The sequence below is a fragment of the Salminus brasiliensis genome, chromosome 1 (genome assembly GCF_030463535.1).
Source record: "Salminus brasiliensis chromosome 1, fSalBra1.hap2, whole genome shotgun sequence".
NCBI classification, from domain to species: domain Eukaryota; kingdom Metazoa; phylum Chordata; class Actinopteri; order Characiformes; family Bryconidae; genus Salminus; species Salminus brasiliensis.
The window spans coordinates 11,522,425-11,541,403 of NC_132878.1; the positions used below are offsets into that span (position 1 = coordinate 11,522,425).

General features: G+C 39.4%; 1 protein-coding gene across 5 annotated transcripts in view; it reads left to right on the forward strand.

The window, feature by feature from the left end:
• Positions 1-666: 666 nt before the first annotated feature.
• The window catches only part of p2rx1 (purinergic receptor P2X, ligand-gated ion channel, 1), a 42,256-nt gene continuing 23,943 nt past the window's right edge, over positions 667-18,979 (forward strand). For all 5 annotated transcript variants that reach the window (XR_011978203.1, XR_011978209.1, XR_011978204.1 and 2 more), the window contains exons 1-2: positions 667-895; positions 14,457-14,601. Coding sequence is in view for 2 of the 5 variants with exons in the window: in XM_072667235.1 (XP_072523336.1) it covers positions 759-895; positions 14,457-14,601 (282 nt within the window). In the remaining 3 variants the exon portion in view is untranslated. The remainder of the gene's footprint in view (positions 896-14,456; positions 14,602-18,979) is intronic.

Here is an 18,979-nt window from a genome sequence, read left to right on the forward strand (position 1 = left end):
TGAGTGAATGAGTGAGTGAGTGAAAGAGTGAGTGAGTGAGAGTAAAAGAGTAACTGAGTGAGAGAGTGAGTGAAAGTCAGTGAGTGAGAGTAAATGAGTAACTGAGTGAGAGAGTGAGTGAAAGAGTCAGTGAGTGAGAGTAAATGAGTGAAAGAGTGAGTGAGTGAATGAGTGAGGGAGTGAAAGAGTCAGTGAGTGAGAGTAAATGAGTATAACAAGTGAGTGAGAGAGTGAAAGAGTGAGTGAGAGTAAAATAGTAAATGAGTGAGTGAGGGAGTGAGTGAGTGAAAGAGTGAATGGGTGAATGAGTGAGTGAGTGAAAGAGTGAGTGAGAGTAAATGAGTTGAGACTGAATAAATGTGTGAGAGAGAATGAAAGTGAGTGAGTTAGAAAGAGAGTGAGTGATAGAAAGAGAGAGAAAGAGTAAACGAGTGAGAGAGAAATAATAAGCGAGTGAGAAAGAGAGTGAGAACATGAGTTTGAGAGAGTGTGAGAGATAGGCTAGAGAAAGTGAGTGAGTGAGTGAGAGAGAGAGAGAGAGAGAGAGAGAGGAGGAGGAGGGGAAGGAAGTCAGAGACGACAGCACTTCTGCAACGTCTCAGCAAGTCACACCCTCTCTCTCACTCTCTCTCTCGCTGTGGGAGATGATAACCGGATCTGTGAGGAGCGAGTGAGGGAGTAACAGTGGAGGAACTTCAGAGGAGGAGGACAAAGCTCTCACCTTCACACGTTCACCTCTGTCAGCCCATCCATCCAAAATGAAGAGCTACATCACAGAGGCCCTTGCAAACTTCTTCTTTGAGTACGAGACCCCTCGGCAAGTGCTGGTCAGGAACAGAAGAGTGGGAATTGTCTGCAGACTGATCCAGCTGGGGGTCCTGGTTTACATCATCGGGTAAGAGCCCTGGTCTGTTCCTAACCGCTGTACAGTGAGGAAGGGTTCTCTATCGCACCAAGAGATTAAAGTTTAACTCCTAGAAAGTGATGGAATGTGTTAACCAAGGCTTGTCACCACAAACAGATTCTGACCACACAAATAACCCTTCAACCTTTCAAATAGCAGGAACCTGTCCAGGCTTCCAGACCTTACTCCTGTGATTCCTTTCCCATTTATATTCCTTTTCATGTACTTTCCTCAACAATTAGCCCTTCAGTTCCAGTTGTTTTCACTTACGAAATGAAACAGAAACAGTGTGTTAATGTTGAGGGCTTTTCAGATAAACTTGCCAAAAAGTGTTTCTTGGAATTAATGTCACAGGAGAACCCTTAAAGAACCCTCTTTTGTAATTTAACATTTAGGGTTTAGATTTCACAAATATTGTAAGATAATCATGAGTACCTTTGAGCAGTGCCATAGGAGAACCATGTTTTGTTCCCTTAAGAACCTTAAATGACTCCCCATAGAACCATCTTGTAAATCTGCAGCACTCGTTTTACTAAGGAACCCTTGAAGAACCCTCTTTTTTATGAGTGTACATTAATGTTGAGGGTTAGCTTTCAGTTTTCACAGATATTGTAAAATACTCTTTTACAATAAACATGCCAAAGAAGGGTTCATTGGAGCAGTACCAGAAGAGAACCATGTTTAGTTCCCTTAAGAACCTTTTGTTAGAACATTTTTCGTTAACACATGTGAAGCACTTTTTTAATACCATTTCAGAGCTGTTTGAAGAACCAGACTTTCAGTACATTCAGTAATGGTTCTATAATTGCTTTTACTAAGGAACCATGGAAGAACCTTCTATTTTAAGAGTGTACGTTAATAAGATCAAAAAGGGTTCCTTAGAGCGATGTCATAGGAGAACCGTGTGTGGATCCTTAACAACCTTAAATAAAAATGTCCCTATAGAACCATTTTTGTTAATGAGTGTAAAGCAGGTTTTTTTTTTTTGTTTTTGTTTTTGAAGAAGAAGAACCATTCTTTCGGTACATTCAGCACACAATGGTTCTATGTTTAACAGTTGCTTTTACTACAGAACCCTTGAAGAACCCTCTATTTTAAGAGCGTACATTAATGCTGACGATTTACTTCTCACAGATATTGTAAAGTACTCTTGAAGTCAGACATGTCGTGATGGAGCGATGCCACAGGAGAACCATGCGTGGTTCCCTCAAGCACCTTTCATTGATGATTCCTTACAGAATCATTTTTGTAAACGAGTGTAAATCATCTTTTCAAAACCATTTTAAAGCTTTTGTTGAAGACATTTCCAAACGTTTGGAAACCCTTTATTTGAGGGTCCTAACAGAAATTTAGAACCCTTTTTTTTAAAGAAGTAAGAATGCTGGTGCAGATTCTGTTCATTTCCACACAGTGTAATGCAGTACTGTACAGGCTACATGCTATTACAGACAACAGATGCCAGTCCACGCTCAAACATCGGCACCATGCAGTAACAAACAGTAACATACAATTACAATAAGGGTTTGTATGAAGTGCACTAGACTGGGGAAGCAAACGACTGTGCTTTTCCCATAGTCAGGAGTAATATTTAGGGTTCCAAGCACCCAATTTTTCTTTTGGCTGGTGTTTCTATTATATTCATCTGAATATTAATGTTGTTGTGTTTGCTGATCCCATCAGTATTTACTCTACAGTTGCTTCCTCCTACTGTTGCTCTCACTTATGTTTACTAGGCTGCTTTCTGCTGTTATCTCAGATTATCTGCCCATGAATTTGTCATGTTCTGTTATGCTTGAATGAATGATTTAATTATTTTGTTAATATATATTATATATTTATATTATGTATTTTTAATATGTATCTCCACAATGATGACTTTACAGAAGAAAGCAAAATTGTTCTTAACTTTAAATGGAAGTTATTGTAAAATACGAGTTTATTACAGGTCATTTAGAGCATTTCTATTGGTCTGTTCATCCAAAATCATTTACATAGTGTACAGAGCAGCTGCAGAGTTCAAACATGGAGAAAACTGACAATGGACAAAAATGGAGATACATGTTTTTCATTGGACAGCAGCGATATACATTTATCTGCAACCAAGTGGAATTTGTTTTGTAGAAAACATTGATTTTACACAATTTGAATTTAATTTAATTTAATTATTACTTGTAATTGTTATAATAATTATTATTATTTTGATTATTATTATTACTATTATTATTATTACTATTATTATTATTATTATTACTACTACTACATTTTCCAAATGTTCAATTAAGCCAGTAACATGTGAAGAAACCCATTCACAATGATTTGAAAAGTGCCAGAGTAGACCTTTAAAGATTTCTTTTACAGGGGAGCTAAAGCATATGTTCTGGAATTCCACTGATGTTTCTACATTACCAAATAATTAATAAATGGTTGAGGTGTAACCAGTCTCCCCATTCAGAAAGATATGACAGGTTATTTTGAATGGTAGTGTAAATACTGCCTTTCTTAAATTGAGTTTGACGAAGTTCATTAACAAATTCATTCAAGCTCAAGCATAACAGAACATGACACATTGTTAAGAAACTTGCTGAATCTATTTTTGGTGATAGGAACCAGAAGTCACAATGTGTACAATCTGTGTATGCCCTCACATGATTGTTTGGATCCCTGAAGACCGCCACCATAAGAAGAAAGCTAGTACTACCAAAGTATTTGCAAGTATTTGTTGAGGCTTGAAAAGGGTGTAGAGGTCCAATAAGCCTGTGTTAACACTATGACTGTGTAAGTCTTTGTCATATGATTACACCACACAACACCTGAAAAGTAAAGACCTTTGGGCGAGGGCAGTAATGCAGCAATAAATGACAGCTATGACTGGAGGAGGAATAGCTTTAGGATATATAGGTCTTTGCAGTGATGTGGCGTTAGGATTTCAGTGAATGAAATCTGTGAACCTGAAAGGTTTGTTCTTTGCGTTTCTCACTAGATACACTATATTTAAAAAAACGTATTCAGACACCTTTTCTAGGTAGAGAGTTCACATTCAATGGACATTAAACATTGAGGGAGAAGAAAGCACTGTTCCTTCACTCCCCCACCAGTCCAAGGGATTGAACCAGCAATCTTCCAGTTTCTAGACCACTTTTCTAACCTTTAAGAAACACTAAAAGGATAGTTAGTCTAAGTCAAATGTGGTCTCCAAAAGCAGCTTACACTAAGTTAACAGCTTGAGCTTGAACGTTGAATCTTCTGAACGCCCCCATGAAACTCTCTTCTCCCTGCTTCATCCAAATACTTACTCCGAGCTTCCTTTCCTGTCTGCTTTCCTTGGTTTTGCCTGATGTGTAGCTCAGGGCCACACTCAGTGTTGGCAGAACTGAGTTAGCGAATGGACTCACATGTCTACCAGACCAAGATGCATGAGTGATCTACTAGTTGTTCACAAGGACAAGGATAACCACAGTCACCAATTGTGTCTGGCACAGGTGGAATTCGGACTCTACCTTAAACCCATTTGTGCAGTGAACACACACACACACACACACACTAGTGAGCAAACACATACAGTGGACATAGAGCACACATGCCCGGAGCAGTGAGTAGCCTCAGCGGCAGTGCTTGGGGAGCAGAGAGGGTTAATCTGGCCTTGCTCAGGGACCCAACAGTGTATTAACTCTGTGCTCTAACAACTGAGCCACCATATAAAATGCAATGGCTTTGTATGACTTCCTTTTAGGGCTGCACAACATAAACAAACATTAAATATTTGTTGTTCTGCAATATATATATATATATATATATATATATATATATATATATATATGTGTGTGTGTGTGTGTGTGTGTGTGTGTGTGTATATAGATAGATAGATAGATAGATAGATAGATTGTGATATTAAAAATACAGGAATTTTCACCAGATTTCTGCAGAAGTCAATAATCCAAGAAGTTGTGATATTAATAATGCACTCTGTGTATGTAAGACTGGAGTAAAATAAACAATATTGGTCAGATATAATCTGTCTCTGACAAGGCATGGACTCCACAAGTCCTCTGAAGATGTCCTGTGGTATCTGGCATTAGCAGCAGATCCCACACCAAGTCCTGTAAGCTGAAAGGTGCGTCTTCCATGAATCACATCAATGGGCCTTGAGTCTTTCTTAGACCTCTTCTGGTAGTCACTGACCACTCCATTTCAGAACAATCCCACAAGATCTGCCTGATGTTTTGCAGATATTCTGACCCAGACCCAGCACAATTTGGCGCTTGTTAAAGTCATTAGTTTTTTTTTTTTATTCTTGTTCATTTTTCCTACTTCCAACACTTCAACTTCAAGCACTGACTGTTCACGTGCTGCCTAATTTATCCACCCCTAAACAGGTGCGGCTGAAACCAGATACTCAATGTAATTCACTTCATCTGCCAGTGGTTTTACCGCTATGACTGATCAGTGTATGTTCCTATAGAGGTTAAATGGTTGAGATGTAAACAAAGTCATTCAGAGTGGCGTTGGTGTGAAATGGTTTACTGTAGAGAAACTAATCAGCTTAGATTCCTTTCCAGTGGTGGTGATTGGAAGCAGAGGTCAGGAGGTCTAAAAATATATATGGTTTTAGACCTCCTGATCTCTGTTTCCTATCACCGGCACTGCAATAGCCACTTTATTGACTATTTAAAACCACCAGTGAACCTACAGGTGTCTTCTGAGCCTTTATATGTGATGTCAATAATGCTAACATTTCTGTCACCCTGCATGCACCCTTCCAGTGGATTTGCATTAGGCCTAAACTGCTCTCAAAGCTGCCATTACACCATGTCTCCACATGTTTACAATTAATTGAGGCCTTAAACTCTTCAGACATCTGCTTCCATTCACCACCACTGTGAACAATGACTTGTTGAATTTTCCTTAGAATAGAGCGTTTCTTACCACTCCACTCTGAATGACTTTGTTTTTATGCCACTTGCTCTCGGCAGCATCCAAATACTTACTCCAAGCTTCCTTTCCTGTCTGCTTTCCTTGGTTTTGCCTGATCTGTTGGCCAGATTCCTCAGTATAAGCAGAACTGAGTTAGCAAATGGATCTACATGGCTACCTTACCAAGATGCATGAGTGACAAAGATACCCACAGTCACCATTTGTGTTGGACACAGGTGGAATTTGGCCTCTGCCTCACTGTCACTGCCTCCATGCAGTGACAGTGAGCATACATACCCGGAGCAGTGAGTAGCCCCTGCTGCCTTGCTCAGCGAGCCAACAGTGTATTGACTCTGTGCTCTAATTACTATCTAAAACCACCAGTAAACCTACAGGTGTCTACCATTAGACTATCATTACCTTTACTATTAAGCTACCATGCTTCTGTTAAAATCAATTGGTGTGGCAGCTTGGTGTGGTGAGGCCTTGAACTCTTTAGCCGTCTGGGTCCATTCAGAGTGTTTCTCACCACGCTACTCTGAATGACTTTGTTTACATGCCACTTATCTCAGACAATTGTGATGACCATCATGATGTATGGTATTATTATCCACAGCCAAGCAATACATCATTAATTGTAGATTTTCTGCTACACATGGTCACTTTCACACAAAAACCTTGTGTCTCCATTTAGCTTAACTTTGTGACATGATTTGAATCTGACAGTTGTTCTTCACACTGTACCCAAGTTTTTTGATAAATCAACCAATGGAAATTCCTTTTATGACTTGGAATAAAATCTTTGTACATTAACTTCTATTAAAAGTTAAGACTAGTTTTCCTTATCCTGTAAAGTTTTAGCATGACAGCAACTTCTCTCTCTCTCTATCACTCTCTCTCTCTCTCATTTTTAATTACTGTTTTATATTGAACATAACACAGTATGCTAAGTTTAGCGATTACACACACCATTAACATTTTTGCATCTGGAATGTAATGAATGTTCAGATTTCTGGGGCGATTTCAGTAATCTCCAAATCAGTCCAATCACAAAATCAGTAATAGAACATAATCTGGCATGTACAGACATTCTCACACAGGCTTACATGATGTATAATCTCTTTTAAGATTAGTCTGATTGCAGAACCAGTTTCTGCTCTGCTTATCTTTTCCTCCCCCACTTATGGCCCTCATTCCACGCTAGTTGGTTTCTCTGCTATCAGGCATCAGTGCCACACAAGCTCTGGCCATTGAGACGAGTGAGGAATGCACAGAGTATGAGTTCAGGCTACAGGTTGAGACACGTTCTGTCTGTTACAAGGAAACAGCACATTCTTAGAAACTTTACCAGTCATGCATGCAAACCAGTAAGCATGCGTGTGCATGTGTTTCGTCACTGTTATAACCGAACCATGCATCTCCAGAATGGTAACTTTATAGGAGAAGGGAAAGGGTAAGTTAATGTAGTCGAGATCCACACTAAGATATGAATGTACGTTCTGTTCATTCCACTCAGTTTCACACAGTATAGTTTAGTAAGGTCAACCTGATTTGACATACATTTGGCAATAGAGGATATGTCCTGAATCGTTTGTACAATCATTTTTTTAGTAATGTATTTAAGCCATTTTTGCTAATAATGCAATTAAATGTGTTTGACAGTACAATGAATTTGGGTTAAAATGTTGAGTCTGACTTAGTACTAGAATAATATACATTTCAAAAAATATATTATTTACACAAGATGATTAAACCTCACTGAAACATGAACAAAGAGTAAGTAACAGAACGGCAAGCTGTGTCTTAAGCCCCTTTCAGACGTGTACGATAACCCAGAACTTATCCAGACATTACCCGGAAGAGGTGTATGTGTGAACACAAATGCCTGAATAAGTTGTACTAGTGTTTTGTCAAGTTATGCCAGCCGCCAATTTGTACTACTTAGCAGCTCTGTGAATGTTTTCATGTGTTTTTCATGATAATTCTGTTTTTTCTTGGGTGCGGCATACAATCTGAGCTTACTGTAAATGTTTGCTTGAGTGTTAATGACTATTTACCCTGATATAGTCATTTACGCTATCCAAACATCTTCCCTATACTTCAGCTGGGAGCCTTCTCTGATATGATGCCTTTAAACTATCAGCATACCCTACCTACCGATTTATTTAGGCAGCTTTACCTATAAAGATACACTATAATAGCATGCTCCGACAAGGTAGCACAGCTTGACATAACACCAGACATTTTGTCTAAATGAGGCGATGTTTGAATAGTGCCGGTAATTTTCCAGAGAACTCACAGTTATGCCATACTTCATACACGTGCTACACAAGCCTCAGCTTTGCCAAAACCACACAGAACATTTTCTAGTAAGAATGTCCGGACCTGATTCTCCAGAAGTTTCCGGAGTTCATGTGTAAAACCAGCTTTACATTCTCCTCACCTATCACATGGGGACATAGGGAAGCCTTCCTATTCTTAGACAATGACAATGGAGGGCTGTGGTGTTGATGGCATTTGAACTTACGGCCTTGTGATTTCTTGAAAAGCAGGTAGTTACACAGTCACACCACCCCAAAGCTGTGAAATCATATACATATCAGTGTCCAAGAATTCAGAGAAAGGTACAATTAATAAGAATTTCACAGCTCCAGAGTGGCACAGCGGTCTAACTGCCAGCACTTTATCATTTAACAAATGAAAGGACTGTAGAAAGAGACTCAACTAAAGATTTTAAGGACCAATCGAACTCAAAACTACTCCAAAACCAGACGGTCTGGAGGTGTTGAAAGCAAATTATTAGGACGGACAATTTTTCAAACCTATTAAATTTATGCCTATGCATAACATTAATGTGGAAAGTGAAACCTACTTGCAATTAAGTGCTTGGACCCCAGTGATTGCTGCTTCCTGCCTCTTCCTGTTAATTGGTTTTAGTGAACCAGTCTTTTATATGTTTATGTCAAAGGCTCAACCTTTATGTGCATGTTACATAATGCAAGAGAGAGCAAGACTTTGGGGGATGGGGATAAAACCATGTTGGTTGCCTTTACACTTTTCCTGAAAACAGCATGTGGTGCCTGAGACGTTCAGAACATTTTACCGGTACAAATTGAAAAGCGAATCACAGTCCCAACTCTCTTAGCACTAGGGGCTGTATCCTTATAGCATTACATAAGCGTAACCAACACACAGCAAAGTGGAGTGGTTTAACACATTAGAGAGAGAAAGTTTGAACTGAAAAAAGAAAGTAGAGTTTTCTGTGAAGCCGTTCTGTAATAGCTTCCTGCTGGAAACTGGGTTATCAGCATTAAATTTCCTTTAACGTCAGCCCCTTAAGGAGTTGCTCTGTCTATTTCATTTCACTTGCTCTCTTCACTCTCTCGTTCTTGCTCTCCCACACCTCGTGGATGATCAGACAACCTTCTATCACACTGTGATGGACAAGTAAGGGGATTTGATTAGCAGACTGTCTGAAGCCATCCGTCAGCCTAGAAACTCTGAGCTACTGGTAGGAACACACCAGACCTACAACTACAATACACAAAGACAGACTTGTCAGTGTCAATTCGGTGCTGGATCCCATTAAAGGAATATCCCAACATTTGTCTGTATATACACCACATGTCCAAATATTTGTGGACACCCCTTCTAATAAATGCATTGCACTCATTTCACAGACACAGATGTACTAATACACAAACACAGCTTGTCTAGTCCTTGTAGAGAAGAACTGCCAATAGAATAGGACTCTGGAGCAGATAGACATTAATATATTAGCACCATGTCTAATGCCTGGCATGGGCTAGAGGGCCCCCAGTGTGGAGCCCCCCAGCATTGAGCTGTGGAGCAGTGGAACTGTGTTCTCTGGAATGACGGTGCTCCATCCAATACTTCTGGAATGTGGATTTGGGGATGAGGTGGGGCGGTGAGCATCCAACATCCTGACCTCACTAGTGCTCTTGTCATTGAATGCAATCAAATCCTCATAAAAATGCCCCAGAATCTAGTAGAAATCCTCCTTCCCTGGACACACCAGACAGTTACAGCAGAATAAACTTTCTAATTCTCTTGATTTTGGAAGAAATAATTAATTTTAAGGTTTTCTAATATTTTTGTCCATAGAATGTAACTGGCTATTCACAAAGTCTTACCTCTGGAGAGTAATCCCAACTCTGAAAGAGCTTATTATACAGATGTACAACCTTTTTACAGTTTTGACGTTGACTGAAGAACTCCTGTAAGTGGTCTAAAAAGCCACATATGTTACCTGGCAGAATTCAGCACCTGTTCAGTGTCTTCTGTTCTGCTGAGTGGCGTCTGGAACAGGTTTCAATAGGAAGGTACTGATACAGATAAGAGTGTAAGATACTGTAGCATCCCTTTAAAACCACAGAGACCTTCTGTTTCCCTCCTCAGGCCTGTAATCCTCCCAGGACACAAAACAAATCTATCACTGAATCTAATGCAGCATTAAATTGAAAAGGGAATGAAGGTTAAAATGGGGAAAGTGTCATACATTCCCTTTCCAGACAGTCATTCTGTCCAGCTCAGTATGACGGCAGCAGAAGCGTCAAGCAATTTAACATTGGCATGAAGACAGAGCAAAATCTGATATACACCCTGCTGCCAGGCATGAAGCCAAAGACACATTGCCTCCGAGAAAGACCTTTATATGACCCAATTCAAAACCAAACTATCTTATACACACAGAAGCTCCTAATTCCAGTCATAAAGTCAAACAGGTTTGTGTTTATTTACATTTACATTTAGTGGCAGTGAGAGGCCGGGACTTATAAACTACATAAAACCGCATACAGAACGGATTCAAATGAATCCCAGACAATTTAGAAATCCCAGTCGGACGCATTTTTCACATCCCAAACAGAGGACACGTCCTTGAAACAGAGTACATATGGTCTCCCCTCATAAAACATTTTTGGGCTGAGGCCCAACTATGATGTTTCTGTGGATTTTATAACAATTATTCATTTTTACATGACCCTTTTCCAACCTTTTTTTTCATCCCTTAGAATTAAACAGGCGGTTGTTGGTACTGTGCCTTTAAGATAAGATAAGATAAGATAGTCCTTTATTAGTCCCGCAGTGGGGAAATTCACAGTGTAACAGCAGAAAGGGATAGCAGGACACTCAGTTACAAAAATTTAGATAAATAAATAATTTACACTATATACACACAATATAGATAAGAATTAAAAAAGCAATAAACAATATTATTTACAGCAAAAGACTCTTAATTGCACATGGGGGTGGGATATTGCACATATCCCTTTAAGGCTGATATCTGTACATGATCTCTGTTCTAACTGCCCTGTATTCTTGCCTCATTCAAAAAGCAGTCAGGCAGAAATGGAGATTTGGGTTGTTTCTAAGTTTAACATTGTGTCCCTTCATGTCTATGGGTCAGTGGTCTGTGCAGTTTAGGGGGAATTTGAAACATGGTGGGATAAGCGGGATTCCTGGTAGGAGCAGCCCCTCTGGTTCCTGGCAGTCCTGACAATGCTTCTTGTATTGCAGTATTACTGTAACGCAGGCCTCTCTTGGAATGAGTCATTTACGGATTATAGAACATTATAAAACGTAATAAACAGTGATGACCCTGTGATTAGCTGGACATATTACTGGTTAAGAAGTAATGCTGAGCTATCAGTAGCTTACACAGTGGAAGAACAACGGAAGAACTAGGAGGAAGTGTCTTTCAGTAGCTTTACATGATTTTCCCCTCCAGGTCCTGAAATCAAGCCTAATCACTTTGCTGCTGGTCTGGCTTAGATGCATAAAAAGTTTATATGCACGTGTGCTGCAGACAGCAAGCTAAAAGCAAGCTGTTAGCAAGCAGCTTAGCATAGAAGTAAATGATCTTCGATGGTTGGGATACAATTAACAGCAGGTGACAATGAATGATGTGACACGATAAAACAAAACATTATTTTGATGCCTTTGAGGGATTTAAAGGCTTTGAGGGCTTTAAAGGCTTTGAGGGCTTTGTCACTAACTGTTGCAGTCATGTTGTAGTTCAGAAATAAAGAAAATGAATTATGGACCCAAACAGAGTTTTTCTAGGGTTTGTGGGATTAACTGATCCATATAATGTCTAATCTATGTTTTTTTCTGTAGCCTCAGGTCCACAAAGCAAAGTATATTTTAATGGATTTCTCTTTATCATCTAGCGCTAAAGTTAGCTACGATCAGTACTGGCTAGATAGCCACTGGCTCGTTCAAGATCACAGAAATGATAGCCCAGTAGAAGATAAGGAAGAGGCCAAAAACATCATTATCACACTCCCTATGACTTGAAAATAAAGTTAATTCTTTCTGCCACTTCTTACAATACAATGTATCCCAACAAAGGTTTATCAAATACAGACAGATATAAAATAATACAAAATGTATGAAATGACAAAGAATTGTCTTTTGCTGTATATTAATATGTATGTGTATGGCTATATGCTAATCTAAATCTTGACGGACCTTTAATAAAGCCCACCTAATGAGACTGTATTATTTATGTGTATTTTACTGATACACAAAAACTTGCTCTGCTGGTGTATTACTTTGTGGACCAGTTCCAGTGTTAACTAAAGTCAAATACAAGGAGACTGACATGATCCTGTTTATATCTGCTGTTCATATTGACGTTGCCTTAGGCCTCTGTAAGCTACTGGTTCGGTAAGACACATTGTCTGACGACTGTCACTGAAGCCTGTTTTTGAGACCAGGATGTAATATGTGCTCTGAAGTCAAGGTAATTCTGCTTAAACATCCCAATTTATAACCATTTAACTGTTAGAAGTCCAGAAAGAATTAGACTGTGGTATTAAATATACATATAGAGAACTTAACTCTGTAATATAGTGAGGCACTCAATCACTGACTGGCAAATGTAAAGGCAATTTATTGTTTATCATGGTGCATAATCACTGTAACAGTACAAGGTCTCCTTGGCTTCAATATGCAACGCGTACAGTGTTCGAGAGAAAGTGGGGAAGCAGAAGTCACTGCTTCTGATACGAAAAAAAGAGAGAGAGAACCAAAAACTGGGACGTTTCAGTAGACGGTACATATCCATACACCGTGACAGTAAATCAGCATTAATAGCTAAAAGCCTGAGAGGAAAATCCTGTGCCGCAAAGCTAAGGCATATCTAGTCATTTCCTATGGTGCTTGGAAGTTAGAATGAGGGTAGCTCATTTTTTAAGGTGACGATTTCATGTTCCTTGTCACTTATAAAATGAAAATGAAAAAATATCAAGCAGATGAAATGAGGCCTTTTCAAAACTTAACTGACCAAACACCAGCTCATTTACGAGGATTTTGGAGAAATGGAACAGGGACAGAGACTGAAGTGGCTTAGAGTTGGCCCCTGGGACCCAAAATCTGAGTTGTTTTTTTCTAAATAAGTAAATCTGGCTCCTCAGGGCCCCTAATGTAAATGTACAAAGTACACCTTATGAATATATCCCAATCTATCCCAAAGTCTAAGTCTAGTTTCACCAGTTTACTTCCTTTCGATGTGGAATAGGGTCCTAAAACCACAAGGCTAACATGGCTCCACCCTCTCTTTGAGTCTGTGGAACCCTTGGAGCTAGAGCTAAAGCTAAACATGGCAAGCTAAAACTTGAGTTCCCTATGTGCCCCCTTTCCCTCACATCTAGCACCCGCTGTCTCTCTGCTTCATCGCAGAATCTAGCAGCTAGGTGCCAGAACGAACGGGAGGTCCTAAAGAAGAGGTTAGACTAGACTAGAATTGGGGCGAAGGCGCATTTCTTCACAAGGAAAGAATTCTGTGAACATCTTCCATGAAGCAAGGCTGCACAGTGGACCAGCAGTGCACCCTGCCTCAGCCCCATCAGTGCGCTCTGTACAAACCACAAGCCAAAAATACCTGGTCATCTGCTTAGTCCTCTGCTGCATTGTGGGCATTGACTAGTTTTTAATAGTTTTTAATTAATTTTTAATTAATTTGATTAGTGTTAGTATAATGTTAGAAGAGTCAGAGAATGTGATCTTGTAAATCTTGAGAATTTAATTCAGCCAACAGACAGTTCCTGATTGATAGATTGACAGGAATGACAGGTGACAGGGTTTAAAATGAGGAGATGGGGTGTTTTGACTGTCCAATAACCATCATTACTCTCATTATCGTTATCATCACTACTATGATTATATTAGATTTATTATATTATGATTCTATCAGATTATATTTGTGACTTTTATCAATAATTCTAAGTAGTTCTGAACAGAGGAGGATGGGTCCACCTTGTAAGTCGTGCTTCCTCCCACTGTCGCCTTTGGCTTTGCTCACCAGAGGTATAATTATCTATAGAAGTGTTTACTATATATATATATATATATATATATATATATATATATATATATATATATATATATATATATATATATATATATGTAATTTGGCCAATGGTGCCACAATGTTTATATTATCAATATTAGTTAAGTGCACATATAATTACCTAAAATATTTATTGTTCAAATAGATAAAGTGAATCAGAATATGAAGACCAAGAACATGAACTGAAACGTATGACATGACATGAAGGTGAAGGGATAAATGCCTGCTCTGAGCAGGGAGAGTCTAAAAGTCTCATCTCTCTTCTAGGTGGGTGTTTATCTATGAGAAAGGCTACCAGACTGAAGACACAGCTATTGGGTCGGTATTCACTAAGATGAAAGGCGTGGCCTACACTGAAATCAGTGGAGAGAAGAGAGTGTGGGACGTGTCTGATTACGTCTATCCTGATCAGGTGAGTACACGGGACCTTCTGCATTATTCAGTCACTGAGACGTGGTACTCATACACTATATAATGCACTACATGTCCAAATGTTTGCAAACACACAGCTTGTCTTGTCCCTGTAGAATAGATAGGACTCTATTTTCTCTGTTTATAAACATGAACCTATTGGGACCAAGTCTAATGCCCGGCAAAAACCAGAGGGGTATAACACCCCTGACATTGAGCTGTGGAGCAGTGGAACTGTGTTTTCTGGGATGATGGTGGTCACAAGATATTTTTCCTTTATTGCACCAAGCGGAGTAACTCTAGAGACTGAGGTGCTGAAAATCCCAGGAGATCAGCAGTTAGAAATACTCAAACCAACCCCTCTGACACCCACCATCATACCACCCTCAAAATGACTAAGATCGCATTTTTCCTCACTCTGATTGATGATGGTGAACAGTATCTGCATAAAATCTAAATAAATTCATGCATTGCATTGCTGCCCCACGATTGGCTGATTTGAAAACTACATGAGTGAGTAGGTGTACAGGTCCTCCTACACTGGACTTTTGGAGGAAACTGTGGAGGAACCTCTTAAGGTGCTTTGAGGAACCTTGGCATTCCTTAAGGATGTTTTACTTTAAACCGTGTAATAACCTGCTCTGTGATCGTACACAATTCTATTTGTTTGTACAGATTGATGGGATTTTTTGTTATGCACAGAGGACACTGCAGGTCATGTTTATTATGTATATTAAATAAATCATAATATTTATTTAAAACTGCCATGAAAATCTGTTTATGCAAATTCGCTCCAGGTGTAAACACAAGTGTTAGGCCTATATCTCAGGTAGCTCAGCAGAAGTGTGCTGTAGAAAGCAGATTCATTATTTCATTATTCATTATTTTGACAATTTTCTTAAACATATGTATCATTTTGCATGACTTTGAAGGTCCTGTTCTTCCTCTCTCATGATCACCTTAAAGTTACACCCTTGCACACAATCCGGCACCATTGTGGTCAGCATGTGCTTGTGTATATGAGCCTGTGCTAATCAAACATAACCGAATTCCGAGCCAAAAGAGCACACACATGATAAGCTGTAAACAAAACAGACAAAAATACAGACAGATCAGAGACAGTCGTCATGCATGACACAGCTGAGCTGAGCAATCAAAGGAGGGGCAGTGAAACTATCTTCTGTCAGTTCATGAAAACGAAAGTTTCCCACAGTCCTGGATAGGGCTGGGTAACTAATTGGAAAGCATCTAATCGATGTGATCTTGCACATGTCGGTTATTTCAAATTGTTAATACATTAGTTTTTTATTCTGCAAGTACTTTCCCCACTGTGTATGTTTATGTACTGTCTCTTTAAAAACATACTAACGCACATGTAGTCACATGACTCTGCCCTGTCCAGTCTGCAACATGGAGGAAAACTCAAACACAAAGCCAAATGAGCACCTTTAGTAGCTTATGTTATCGTTTAATAATCATAATCGAGGTAAAATGTTCAGTTCATCATGATATTGGTTTGAGCTCATATCACCTAGTCCTGAAATACCTGGAAAATGATGTATATTTTTGGGCCCTTATCTTACATTGTTCCCAGTTTTTCCCCTGTAGTCCATTTATGACATGGAAAGTCAGGCCAACTTGAAATAATGCAGTAACTGGTTACAGAGGGTTTCTGACTTAACTCAACTTAACTTAACTCAACAAGACATTAGTAAATGTGCTGCAGGTCAAATCACTTAAGTATTTTGTGTGATGTTTAGTCCGTGTCCCTCTCCCTCAATTTGTTTAATGTCTATTCCCGCCTGCATTTAAAAAAACATTGTTAAATGAACTGAATTGTGTATTTTCAATACAATAACATCATTTTGGTACTGCACAAAAATATGGTCAATCCAACTGAAAGAAGTAATGTTCACCAGTTAACCCAGTTAAATTACCGTGTCCCACATGCTATTAGTCTCCGTCTTGACCTTCAGACGACTGCTATAACGCCTTGGTGTTGGCTTGGACTCACTGTGTCGAGGTCACTGGTCTCACCCACCTTTGGTCTCAGTCTTGACCTGGATTCGACTTGGTCTTGACTTGGACTCAATGTGTTGTGGGATAGGTCTTGATCTGGCCTAACTCTCTCTTGGTCCTGGCCTTGACCTTTAGTCAACTGCTATAATGTTTTGGTGTTGACTTGGACTCAGTGTGTCTTGACCTGGCCTCACCTGCTCTTTGTCTCGGCATTGGCCTTCAGTCGACTGCTGTAACATCTTGGTGATGATACTCAATCTGTCGAAGTATAGGTCTTGATCTGGTTTCTGCTCTTCGTCTTGGCCTTGGCATTCAGACAAATGCTATAATGCTTTGGTTTAACTTGGACCTGATGTGTAGAGGCCTTGGTCTTGACTCCGTCTCACCTCTAATGGTCTTGACTGCAACACTAGTAGCACCTGTAAAAAAGTAATTACTCCATGATCCCATTCAAATTCAACCTGGTTCAAACTGGGCTCATCTCAGCACTTTCAGAAAGCCACAATACTTCGTAAAATTGCTAAAAGTGATGTTTTCACTGGTTCTTTGTGAAGTTTTCGAATTTTATTTTGAATATGATGTGGGAACTAAAAAGATATCTTATACCTGTAAATAAACTGTGTATATATTTATTTTCCTGAATTGTAATGTTATTCAGTCTAAGATAAAGGTTTCTGTATCTTATCAGCAGCTATTATGATTTCCAGCTGTTGCTTGCAGCTGAATCAGGTGTGGTGGGAGAGACTGTAGACTGGTCATATAATTTCTAGTGCACTGCAGAGTGCAGATGCACAGTGACCTTGTGAGTGAGTGAAAACACCAGTGATAATTATACCCATGCTCTAAAAGACCTGCCTGTTGATACAGGATGTCTGTGGTTATGTAACGATGCCATAGCAACATAAGAAACAATCAGCAACTGCAACAAAAGCACAAACAGAGGATACAGGGGCCATTACCGCCATAAAGTATGAAGTTTGAATGATCATTTTTGAAATCTGAAATCTGAAATGTGTTGATTCTGCTGGGCTAAAAGTGTTTTAGGAAAGTACCTGATGGTAATCTCTAGAATGAAGTCAGCTCTGAGGTACTGTGTGGCTTGCAGTACATGCGATACCTTGCACCAGTATTCAACAACCTTAAAAGCAACCAGATTCATGTGGATTACAAATGACACAGATGGCTTATAATTGTACTTTAACCTGTGAATCATATTATAATATAAAGATAAAGTACACCATATGGACAGAAGTATTGGGACACCTGTTTACTAATTGTTCCTTCTGAAATTAAGAGTATTAAGAAAATGCATCCTGCCCTTGTTGGAATAAATGTTTCTACTGTCCAGCAAAGTCTTTCTAGTAGATTTTGGAGCATTGCTGTGAGGAATTGATTGCAGTCAGATCAGGATGGTGGATCATCTCCACCCCACCAGCTCAAGCGCGCAAGACCCCTCCAGCACACGGCTGGTAGCTGAATGCAGTCATCAGAAGGACTGTCCACAAACATTTGGACAGTAGTGTATATAGGTTATTTGATGTAGGCTTAATGTTTTGCTGTAGACATTTGGAAGGCTTTGCAAACCCTTGCTTGTTGGATAAGTATGGTATAACAGTTGTGTAATTAAAGTATAGAGCAATGAAATGAAAATACAACAAACTAGTTTCAGTCTTGGCTGTCACTGACTTGCATCATCTCAGTCATCTCTGTCCAGCTTGTTTCTGAGGAACTGCATTCCTGTCACGTCCTACTGCTGTAATGTCATGTCATGGTGGGTTGAGCTGCTTTTTGGCGTAACATAAAGCAGCGTTACACAACATAACATATCATAAGGTAAGGTGAGGCAACGACAAAGACCTTATGGAAAATAAAAGGGCGATATAACACTCACACCCAAAGAACCACTTCATCATCCAGAGCTTGCGCTACCTAATAAATGATATGAGCAGCTGTATAGGGCCTGACAGTTTCAAGGGGCCCCGCTAACAAACCTTGGGGTAAAAAGCAACCTATTGTTGAACTAAAATAGATTTCTAGATTTCACCAAAACTTCAGTTCCGCCTTAAACTAGAGAATCTGCTTTCCAACGATATGACATATACATGATCGCATATTGCATCTCTGCCACATTAGATCTTCAGCAGTTGACGTTCTTATCCAGAGTGACTTACGTTTAAATCATGTTACACAGGTAGGAACATTTCGTATAATGAGTCTTGCCCAAAGACTAGCACAGCGTGTTCACCAAGCCAAGGAATCAAACTCTAGTTTGCTACAGGGAAGGCAGTGTCGTTACTCATTTCTAGGAATTGCCAAGTTACATCTTTTTACATTCCCAGACCTCCAGCGATAAAACTAAT